This window comes from Rhincodon typus, chromosome 11, assembly GCF_021869965.1.
Source record: "Rhincodon typus isolate 14 chromosome 11, sRhiTyp1.1, whole genome shotgun sequence".
Lineage (NCBI taxonomy): Eukaryota > Metazoa > Chordata > Chondrichthyes > Orectolobiformes > Rhincodontidae > Rhincodon > Rhincodon typus.
The window spans coordinates 58,678,546-58,690,780 of record NC_063342.1 but is presented as its reverse complement, the minus strand read 5'-3'; the positions used below and the strand labels follow the sequence as shown (position 1 = coordinate 58,690,780).

The 12,235-nt window shown below is 42.3% G+C and overlaps 1 protein-coding gene across 1 annotated transcript in view; it reads left to right on the top strand.

Annotated features, from left to right (window-relative positions):
* The window catches only part of cnksr2a (connector enhancer of kinase suppressor of Ras 2a), a 410,446-nt gene that overhangs the window by 248,322 nt on the left and 149,889 nt on the right, over positions 1-12,235 (top strand). The window contains 1 exon segment of the mRNA XM_048602521.1: positions 600-746. Coding sequence (XP_048458478.1) covers positions 600-746 — 147 coding nt within the window.

The following is a 12,235-nucleotide window of genomic DNA, read 5'->3' as shown; positions in this document are numbered from 1 at the left end:
CCGACCTCCCTATTCTCCCACTCTCACCTCCCACCTTCCACCGACCTTCCTATTCTCCCACTCTCACCTCCCACCAACCTCATGTAAACTCACTCTCACTTCCCACCAGCCTCACTGTGCACTCCCTCTTGAGTGTGTTTTTTCTCCTCCCATTGGTCTTGCTCAAGCTGGTTTATTATGCTCTTGCAGCTTGATCTTCTGGAATATATTGTGAGACAGTGTGATGCCATTTCTGAATAATACTTCAGAATAGTGTTATATATCTGTTGTCACAGATACACGTTTGGTGTTGTGAGTATGTGGATACATAAGCAATATGCTTAGTTTACAGCTTCTCACTGTTAACAGTGCATGTTCCGGATGTGAACCAGACATGATGGAGAAACTACCTTCTTACATGAGAAACGTGTCACAGAATCTTACAATTGTTATGATCATATAATTAGAAACATGTCAGATGCTGATTTTTTGAATGTTATTGTTAGTACTTCCCATGTGTCATTTAGAGTAATCTATCATGGCACTAATATATTTTTTGCTTTCAGTTTTGTAGACTTTCTTATCCTTTCTATCTTCTTATTTTTGCTGTTGGGTTCTAGGTAGGATGGCAGTTGAAAAACTTAGTAAATGCACTTCGGGAAGATCCCAATGGGGTCATCTTAACCTTAAAGAAACGTCCTCAGAGCATGCTCACCTCTGCACCTGCTTTGCTTAAGAACATGAGATGGAAACCTCTTGCACTGCAGGTAAGTTAAACTTCATTGTACAATTTAAATTAATAATCTTCTTTAAATTAACAATCTAATATGTTTATGATAAACATATATTGTTTGTTGTGTTGGGGATAGTTTCAAATCAGTGTTGAAATCAGAAACTTATTTTTTTAGAAGTAGTCAGCATTAGCAATGTTAGCCAATTTTTTTTAGATTTTAGATTTAATCCTTTTGTCACTCTGTCTTGTTGTCCTGTATTACCTTGGCAGAAAGCCCCCACACTCACTTTGGTTTCTCTGAGTGATCTGTAAAGGTTGCCCTTATTGTGGTAAAATAATAATACTCAGCGTGTCATGCCTGTAAGATACAATCATTGCTCATTTTACAAAAGTTGTTGTTTTACTGAGTGCAGCCACCCTTGAATTATCCAATGGAAGGTCCTGAAATAATTAGGGGAAAGAGTCCTTTGCTTATGATCAGGATTAATCTCTTTGGTTATCTGCCTTACCTGTGCACCTTCAGTTCCCACTGTCTCCACTTACCTTTGGCTCAAAACCAAATCCATATCAGTATCCCCCACTGGCCAATAACTGAGAATATGTGAGTATCAACAAGAAATGTTAATGTTATGACTGAAATGAGGCTTATTATTATCTATCTGGGTGATCATCTCCAAAGATTCTGATAGCTTTCATTTTCTGTCATCTAATCATATTTTTTATGTTTCCTCTGTGTACCCTAAGGATAACAAAAACTAATCGGTAATTGAATGGGAAGTTTTTTTTGGAACTGCAGAACCTGGACCATATGTGTTTTACTAATGCCTAGATAACAGAAATGTCATGTCACAAGTATATTTTACATTTAAAGAAAAACTTGTGAACTTGCTGAGTAATGAAGATGCATTCTCTAAAGCATCCATAGCGCTCTAATTCAGTGCCATTGTTGATCAGCCAAAGCTGTTGGCATTCCAGAGCAGCTTTAATTTTTCTATTGGGTTGCCAATGCAGACCAACTAGTTTTCCCAACCGTAGTTAACTCTGGCATTCTGAAGGTAGATTATGATTGAGTATATCTGCAGTTTGAAATCTCCTTAATATGGAGGAATGCCATAAACAAATCTAACATACTCAATATGCAATTGAGTGAATAAATTGAATACCATAATCGAGTCTCTAAAGTTCTTTCAGAAATGTATTGTTCATGTGAAGAGCGACGTTAGAGAGGATGAGCCATTGAATGAGGCAATGTCCATTTTTGATACTAGAACGTAAATGGAACTGCTCTGTTGATAGTAACTAAAAGCAATGTGTGGAGATCATTTGCTGTCCCACAGCAACGTCAGTTTAAGTGTTCTCAGAACAGACCAATGACTGTGCTTTTAACCGAATAAAATGCATTACTTGCTGGATTCTCTTTTGCTGAGGAAACTAGTGATTTTGGCTTCACTGCTGATCAACATTTGAACACTGTGGAAAACGCTTGCTGACAAGAGATTGCTGTCTGGATTGTGGAAAGTTTGCAAATGTTTAGTTCTCTTGAAATAAATATCCTAACAAAAATACAAGTCTCTGGATTCATTGAAGGCACAGTAATTGATTCTCATTTGTCTTTAAGCAAAGCAGCAGGGAAATATCTGGAGACACTTATAATAAATCAAGTTTCATGCAAGCTACAAATTCAGGACAAAGTTAGGCTATTCAGCCCTTCAAGCCTGCTTCACCATGCAATAATCTCATAATTTTATGTGATCAGTTTCAAATTTCTCACATCTAATCTCAATAGCCTTTTGATTGCATTGCCCAATAATAATTTATCCACCTCTGTTTTTAAAATATGCAATGACACTGCCTACACTGGCTTCTGAGGAAGAGAGTTTCACAGTCACACAGTCTTCTGTAAGAAAAGAATTCTCTTCAATAAGGAAATCCCTTAATTTGAAAACAGTGTTGCTCCAGTTCTGGACTCCTCCATGAGAGAAATCATCCTTTCCATGTCCACCTTGTCCAGAACTTTCAGAATTTTATACACTTCAATAAAGTCATCCTTCCATCTTCCATACTCCAGAGGAAACATGTATAACCTGTACTCATAAGACAATCCACTCATTGCTAGCATTAATCTCAAAAGCATTCTTTAAGGTCAATCCAACACATTTAGATCCTTCCTTAAATAAGGAGACCAAAACTGCATACAGTGTATGGTTTTGATCTCACAAATGCCCTGTGTAACTGAACCATAACATCCTTACTTTTATATTCAGTTCGTCTCATCATAATGGATAGCATTCCAGCAACCTTCCTAAATATTTGCTGTGCCTGCATTCTAACATCTTGTGACTGATACACTAAAATACCTAAATCCCTTTGCACCTCGCAATTCAGCAGATATTCTCTGTTTATCAACTTCGCTATCTACTTTATTATTCCTCCTGTCAAAGTGAACAATTTCACATTTTCCCATATTTTGCTCCATCTGCAGAATTAAGTCCAATCACTCAACCTATCTATATCTGTTCTTATGTCTTCTTCTTTCATAACTATCTGAGTGTCCTGCGCTTTGAATTGGCATGCTTTCATTTAAGTCATTATATCATTGTAAGAAGCTGAGTCCCCAGCACAGACCTCTACGGAACTCTAGTATCATTCCTGCCAATTGAAAAAAATCCATTTAAGCACACTCTCTGTTTCCTGCCAGCCAGTCAATTTGCTATCCGTGCCTGTATGTTACTCCCCACCATCTACTTCTACTTAATACTATAACTTCTTATGTTGCACCTTGAAATCCAAAATCAGAATATCAGTTATCTTCCCCCTAGCCACAACACATGTTGCTCCTTCAAGGAAATCCAGTAAATTGGTTGAACGTGAAGTCCTTTTCTCGAAACCATGCTGACTCTTCTCAGTAACCTTGCGTTTTTCCTAAGTGCCCAGCTATAATCTCCTGAATGACCGATTCTAACACCTTCCTCATTACAATGTGCCGAGCCAACTGACCTAAACATTTTTCTGCCCCTTTCCATTCTTAAATCGAGGTGTTATATTTGTTTCTTTCTAATGGAACCTTTCCAGGATCTAGTGAATTGTGAAAAATTAACACCAACGCATCTACTCTATAACATGGTATTGTGTGATTTCTGACCTTGTCCACCCCAGTCCAGCACTGGCACCTCCACATGACCTCCTCTAAGATGCACAGATGAGTTCATCAAGACCTGGAGGTCTGTCAGCTCACAGCTCCATCAGTTTGCCAGGAACCGCTTCTCCGGTGATCATAATTTCACCAAGTTCCTCTCTTCCTTCTGTCACCTAATTTACAACTACTACTGGAATTTCTTTGTATCCTCAAGAGCAAAGAAGAGGCAAAATGTTTGTTCACTTCACCTTCCATTTCCTTATTAACTATTGTTAATCCCATTCTCATTCTCGAGATGACTAACACTCATCTTATTTCATCCTTTCCTTTTCAGATACCTTCAGAAACACTTGCTATCCACTTTATCCTTTCTGGCTAGCTTTCTCTCATACTCCAATTTCTTCCTCCTCGTGAACCTTTCCATTATATTCTGACCAATATAACCTTTGTCCGACCTGCCAACCATATTTGCACATTCATATGCTTTTTCCTTAAGTCTGATGTTTTCCGTAACTTCTTTAATGTCGTGGATGGTGGGTCCTCCCCTTGGATTTTCCCTTTGTAGTCAGAATGTACATATTTTGAGTATTCTGAAATATTCCTTCAATGTCTGCTATTGCTTTTCTATTTATCTAACTCCTAGCAGAGAACCCAGTTTACTTCAGCTAACTCGACTTTCATGCCCATATAGTTGCCCTTCTTAAGTTTTGAAAAAGACTAATCCAACCTCCTCCCTTTCAAGCTGCATGTAAAATTCAATCATATAGTGATTTCTACTGCCTAGAGGTGCTGATGTTCTGAGGTCATGAATGAATCCTGTCTCATTATATAATACCACGTCTAATATAACCTGCCGCCTGGTTGATTCCAGAATGAACTGCTCTAAGAAATTACCTCAGAACCATTATATGAATTCTACATCCAGGGTACTATTGTCAGTCTGATTTTTCCAGTTTACATGTAGATTGAAATCTCCCATGATTATTGCTGTCCTTTATCTCAAGCACCCAAAATTTCTTCTTGTATACTTTGTTCTACATTGTTGTTACTATTAGGGGACCTGTAGACCACAGCCACCATTGGTTTCTATACCTTACTATTCCTAGTCTTTGCCCAAACCAATTCTATATCCTGATCTCCTGAAATAAGGTCATCTCTAAATCTTGCACCAATGTCATCCTTGATTAGAAGTGCTACCCTTCCATCTTTATTCACTTTCCTTTCCTTCTTGACTGTCACATATCCCTCAATATTCAGGACCTAATCATTATTAACCTGCGGCTATGTTTCCATAATGGCCATCAGATCACATTTATGTGCATTATCAATTTGTCTACCTTGTATGCGTGCTACACACATTCTGTTCCAGAGCTTTTCTAGATTTTAGTCTTCACTGTTGGTGTATCGTTAGGTTTGTTCTGTCTGCCCTTTCCTCTCTGGCTCTCTTGCAATCATCTCTATCCCTTGATTTGCTACATCCCTCACCACCCAACTTTTTTTTAGTTTGAATATTTCTTCCTAATTATGTGGCTTGCTAGAACACCAGTCACAGAATGGTTCAGGTGTAGACTATTCCAATGGCACAGATCCCCCTTTCGCTAGTACTGGCACTAGTGTCCCTTGAAATGGAACCCACTTCTCCCACACCAGTCTTTATTTTTCTAATCCAGTTTGTCCATTGAAAATTTGTATGTGGCTCAGGTAATAATCCAGCAATTATTACATTTAAGGTACTGCTTTTAAATTTAGTACCAAGCTTCTCACACGTGCTCTTAGTTTTACCTGTGTCATCAGTATCACTTAGTGAGCCTCAACTGCTGGATCCTCCCTCTCCCCCGGTGAATTTTCTCCAGCCCAAACCCTGGCACCTGACAGACAATACATTTGGACTCACACCGTTTACTGCAGACAACAGTGTCTATCCCCTTCACTCTACTCTTCCCCTAATACCACGACTGTCATTCTTTCTTTCGTCCAAAAACGTCAAAAACACCTCATGCCTGTTGGACATTGCAAAGGCTGCTCCTTCCCTCTGGGTCCCCTTATCTGCCTCACTTGCAGTCTCACCCTTTAGCATAGGGTCATTTCATTTGGTCATTGGCCAGGATAGGGGATTATGATGACCTCCTGGAATAAGCTATTCAGGTAAGTTACCAGATGTCAACAAAGTACAGACTTACCTAGTTTTCAGTGCCTGGTCAATAAATGCTATTTGAATAGGAATTTAAAATCTTTCTTTCTTCCATGCAAACAATGCAAATTTACTTGAAGAGTAAAGCTAATATCAGAGTGTTTTAACCTGAGTTGTCCAGTGGAATCTGGCAATTGAAATGGCTGATCTGGTTGGACGTGTTGTTTGAAGATTTAGCACATGACTCCTGTCTCCAGTCACCCCAATCCCAGATTATTTGCCCACAACCAAGTAATTTGATTCCCTCCATGTGCTGGCTTGGACTTTCATCGTTCTTTGCTGTTTCACACATTCTGTCCAATTTTCTGACGTGCAACCTGTATTTGCATAATTATGTGCATTTTCCTTACATTTGAAAATGACCTAACCCTTTCCAGCTAACCATGGATGGTTGGTCCATCCCTTGGATTTTTAAAAAAATTTGTTTAAAGGTTCCGTGTATTCTGGATTATGCCCTAAATCTCTACAACTGCATCTCTGTTCTCCCTTGCTGTTAACCCAGTTTGCCATTTCACTTTAACCAGCTTTGCTTTCACAACTCATCATTGCCTTTATTTAAAGTTTCAAAAAAAAACCCAATCCTCCCTCAAAGTGACTGTAAAATTAACTCATCGTACATTCACCAATACCTAGGAGAGCCTTCACTATGAGATCATTAATCAATCCTATCTCCCTAAATATTCATAGGATGATTTTCCCTTTGGGGAGAGTAGGGGGTTCAGCAGTGCAAGTATATGTTTCCAACATGGTACTACATACCTTCAGGCTTACAATAGTTCGGAGGCTAGCACTGCTTCTTGGGTGTTTCCACGGGATGGCAAGTAGGCTGGCAGCATGGTAAGTGAAGCCCAGCAGCTAAAATAGGCATGTTCTCCCGAGATCACAGGCAGGTGCTAGACTGATTCCTACAACTTTTCACCAGAAACTCGATAGGAATTATATTTGACTGCAATATTTCGATTGCAATTACTTTTAGTTTAAAACAGGAAAAAGATTTGCATTTAAATAGGCCATTTCATAACTGCAACTGTGTCAAAGAGATTTGGTGCCAATCAAGTACTTTTCAAGTATAGTTACTGCTGCAATGCAGGAAACATGGCATTCGCTTAATGTACATTGATCCCCTGCTCACTGCATTGTGAGTGTCCAGATAATCTTTTCTTAGTGTGGTGAAATAACTGCACAGAGGCTGGTATTCCATCATCAAGTTAGCCTTTATTTGCTGATGCACAGTTAACTGGCTATGGCCAACCACCTCAGAGTCAGGCCCCTGAACTGAGGAGATTCTAAATCCCCGTTTATATTTTTTCCCTGAACTGAGGAGATTCTAAACCCACTGTTTGTTTATATTGTGTAATGATCCCCACACTGCTGCTGTACAGCAGTGGTGTTTGCTTTCCCGCTTAGCACCTGTGTTGTGTGTGTGTAAGTGCAGGGACTCAGTGAAAACATCATTGTGCAAATAATTTTATTCAATATTTCCACCATCGGAAAAACCACATATATGTGGCCAGGGAACTAGTAAAAAGCAAGGCCCAATAGGGGCAATGCTTACATATCCCCTGTTTACATCGGTCAGCCAGGGCTTTCCTGATTGGCCCAGGTTAACAACCCCAGTCAAGGATCTTGTCGTCAATAAGGTCCACCTGGTTCCAATCACGACATCCTTCCCCCGCCAACCAAGTCCCAGGATGTAGGCATGGTCTTTCTCCAGTAACTTTTCCTGCGAAGTTTTCGCCCCAGATCCGGTACATCTGATTCAGACTCTGACACGGGCAGTGTGTACCAGACCCATAGCCTATCTTTTGCGTCCAGACCATCTCGGGAGAGTGTCCTCCTCTTCTTCCAGCGGTAATGGTAACGAGGCTGCATCCATTTCAGACTCTGAGGTTTCCTGGACACTAGGTAGAGGGGGACAACCGACAGTTTCTGACGGTTTCTTCTACAGTTTCTTCTGGCTGTTCTGACGGGATGGGTATGTTTTGATCAGGACCGCTTCACTGACCTGAACTTTGTAAGTCATGGCACCTGACCTTGCATCAACCTCGCCTCGTACCCATACAGGGCCATTCTCCTGCTTCTGGTACTAAACTACGTGCCCAAAGTAAATTGTCTCTGTTGCTTAGAGGAGGCCTGTGGCTGGCATTGGCGTTTCTGCTGCCATTTCACCCTTCTCCTCCTCCAAGAACTAGAAATATCAGGTTTAACCTGGTGTGGAGTCTTCTCCCAATCAGCAACTCCTGCTAGAGCTATCCCTGTTGTTACGTGAGGGGTGGTCCTATAATCCAACAGGAGCTGGAACGGTTTGGTATCGAGTGTTGCTGTAGACCGCTTCTTTAAACCAGCCTTCAATGTTTGGAGTGCTCTTTCCACCAGTCCATTGGACGATGAATGGTATGGAACTGTCCTTATGTGCTAAGTGCCATTGGACTTTAGGAGAACTACTCAAATTCCCTGCTGGTAAATGATATCCCATTGTCCGTGACCAATACTTCCGGGAGTCTGTGTATCGTGAATGACGCTCACAGCTTCTCAATCGTTCATCCCTAAGTTTGCCAAACGACCTCTATGTACATCCAACCACTTTGAATTGGCATCCACAATGACCAGGAACATTAAGCCCATGACAGGACTGGTGTAGTTGACATGTAACCGAGGCTGAGGTTTACCCAGTCATTTCCACAAATTTGGGGACGCCGCCAGTGCCAATGCTTGTCCTTGTTGGCACTCTGGGGAATTCCCCACCAGTGCATCTATGTCGGTATCCAACCCTGGCAACCAGACATAGCTTCTTGCCAGCATCTTCATCATGGAAACCCCCGGATGATCCTGGTTGAGTTCAGCCAGTATCTGACGGTGACCTTTGCTGGGAACAATCACTCTTGCTGTCCCACAGTAATATGCCATCCTGTACGGCCATCTGGTCTTGCCGGATGCAGAAAGGGTTCAGTCCTGGTTGCAAAGGTCCTTCTGTTTCCCCCACTATCACGAGCTGGTTTAGTTTTGTAGGACAGGATCTTTTTGAGTCCATAGTCGGATATTGTCAGTGGTGACCGGAAAGGTGTCCAGGAAGTTTAAAACCAAAACGGACTGTTCCAGGAGATGCAGCGCTGGTGAAGTATCTGCCAATGGGAGGCGGCTCAAAGAATCCGCATGAGCGACTTGGCTTCCTGGACAGTGTTCTAACTTGTACATGCTGAGAACAAAGGCCTAGCACTGAATTCTACTGGAAGCTGTGGGCAACATTGCTATGCCATCCTTTAGTAGGCCTCGCAGGGGTTTGTGATCTGTTACTTTGACAAATTCCCATCCGTAAAGGTACTGGTGGAACTTCCTCACACCAAACCTTGCTTTTTTATTTGGGCATATTTGCATTCAACACCAGCCAAAGTCCAGGAATCATACGCTTTCATCTCAGTGAGCCAACACTACCCCAATATCGTACAGGGAGGCCTTGCATGTCTGCATCACCTCTCGCTTCGGGTCGTATTGGATCAACCTTAGATAACGATAGCTGCTTTTTCACTTCCCTAAAGGCTCTTTCTTGGCAACGCGATCATTTCCAAGACTGACCCTTTCTCAAGAGCCAAGATGGAGGTCAGGTTACATATGAGTTTTCCGTAATGTTTCACTAATTCAAGGAAACATCTCAGCTCCGGTACATATATGGGAGACAGGGGCTCCTTTGGTCGCCCTCACTTTATCTTCTAATAGAAATAACCCAGTTTTGTCAACTCTGTAACCCAAATAAGTCACTTGGGATGTCTGGAACACCCATTTTTCCCTTCTAAGGCACATGCCCGCCTGGGAGAAATGTTTAAGCACAATGTCCAAGTTCTCCAAGCACTCTTTATTGGTCTTCCTGGGTATTATTACATCATCCAGATAAATGGCAACCTGGGGTAGCCCTTGTAAAACGTTCTCCATGGTCCGCTGGAAAAGGGCGCAGACTGATGATACCCCATAAAGGACAGCACCCCCCCACCAGCCTTCCAAATTTGCATATGGGCCCTCTATGCAAGGGATCAGGTATTTATCCAGCTGTGAGAAGCGCTTTACCGTTTGCTTAAAATCCCCTACAAAGGCGAACTGAGCCATCAGACTTCACAATGGGTACAACTGGTGCTGCCCATTCTGCAAACTGCACTGGTTTAATGATTCCTTCACTCTCCAGCCTCCTGATTTCTGCCTCTACTTTTGCCCGCAAGGCAAATGGCACTGGGTGGGCCTTGCAAAATCTCGGAATTGCTTCCTGGTCAACATGTAATCTGGCTTTGGCTCCTTTGATAGTCTCAAGCCCTTCCTGAAATATTCCTGGGTATTTCACCAGGACTTCACTGAGGCAGCCACGTTCCAATCGAAAAATATAGCCAATCAAGCTGAATCTATCTCAACCAATTCTGCCCCAATAGGCTTGGGCCAGGCCTCTTACTACAGTGGTAACTGCCTGCACCAACTGCTTCTCATAGGAGACTGGAACCGAAGTCGTACCCTTCATCTGCAATGGTTCCCCAGTGTATATTCTCAGTCTGGCTGAGGTTCTAACCCACATGTAGGGGAACTTTCCAGGGTGTGCACGCTCATGGGTACCAGTCAACGAGTTTTCTTACTTAAGCCGGGCCTTGTAGGATTCCTTTGCTGTCTCAAGTCCACATACCGGCAGCAACTACAGTGGCTTGCTGGCCCAGATACTGAAGAACTTTTTAGCCACTTGGCCGAGGCTCGGCTTTGTTGTGGGGTTCTGCTGTTGGCTAGCCTAGAGTCCCTCTGCTTAGGATGTGCCCTGCGTAAGGCTGTGCAATTGTCTACATTCAAGTGGTGTTCCCCAAGCTCATCTGGAGAGGTGAGGGCATCTGCTTCCATTGGGATGCCCTGTAGTTCCCATGCTCCACTTGCCTCATTTTCTAAGGACAAAGCCAGTGAAGTGCCTGTTGCAGCCCAGTTGGGCTTCAGCTAGTAGGCGCTTCTGAACGGTTACATCATTAATCCCACATACCGAATGGTCTCTCAGCATCTCATTCAGGGTTAACCCAAAATCACATGCCTCTGCCAGTCATCTTAACCTTGACAAAAATCCTGATACAGATTCCCCTGGTTCTCTAACAACCGAATAAAATCGATACCATCTCAGAATTAGAGGAGGTTTGGGGTCATAATATTCCTTAACCAACTCCATCAATTCTATGAAGATTTTAGTGTCTGGTGCCTCTGGGAAAGTTAAGCTCCTCATAACCAAAAATACTGCGGGTCCACAAGCAGTCAGAAGGATTACTCATTGCTTTTCATCTGCCCCAATGTCATTTGCCCGGAAAAAGTAAAGCATTCTTTCTACATACTGGGCCAAGTCTTCGACGGCAGAATTGAACGAGTCAAGCTTCCCAAATAAAGGCATGATGCCGGAAATCCTACCCCAAATCCAAGATGAATATTTTCAGCGAATGTTCTTCAGGCATCTACTGTTTTCTCCCGTCGCCATTGAAATAACTGCACAGATGCCAATATTGCGTCACCAAGTCACCCTTTATTTGCTCGTGCACAGTACACTGGCTGTGAGCAGCCAGCTTGGAGTCAGCCCTCTGAATGGAGGAGATTCTAATCTCCTTTTAGTGTTGGTCAGTCAGGGCTTCCTGATTGGCCCAGGCTAACAACCCCAATCAAGAACCTCATAGTCAACAAAGTCCACTTAGTTCTCATCACTATGTGTGGAATGTTAGTTGGGACGAAATACTGACCAGGACACCGGGGATGAGCATGAGTGGCAAATATTTCAATGTCTCGATATACATTTCTGTTGAAAAAAATCAAAGAAAAAAGGTGGCAAAACAATTATTCATTTTGCAAGAATTCACTACAATAATAATGTGTGGGGGGAGCTGGTCATTGGAATTAGCTAGAGGTTTAATCATTGCTGATAAAACAACATTCTTATCAGATAAGTGGAACTGCACATGCTGGAGAATCTGAGATAACAAATAACATTTTCTGAAGAAGGGCCTAGGCCCGAAACGTCAGCCTTCCTGCTGCTCTGATGCTGCTTGGCCTGCTGTGTTCATCCAGCTCTACACCTTGTTATCTCTCTTCTTATCAGATAAGCTTGGTAAACCAAGCTCAGTGGAGATTCAATAAATGCCAGAAAATGACCTGATTGAACCGAGCCAAATTGGTTGGCGTTCACTAGTGGCGTTTGTTAGTTCCT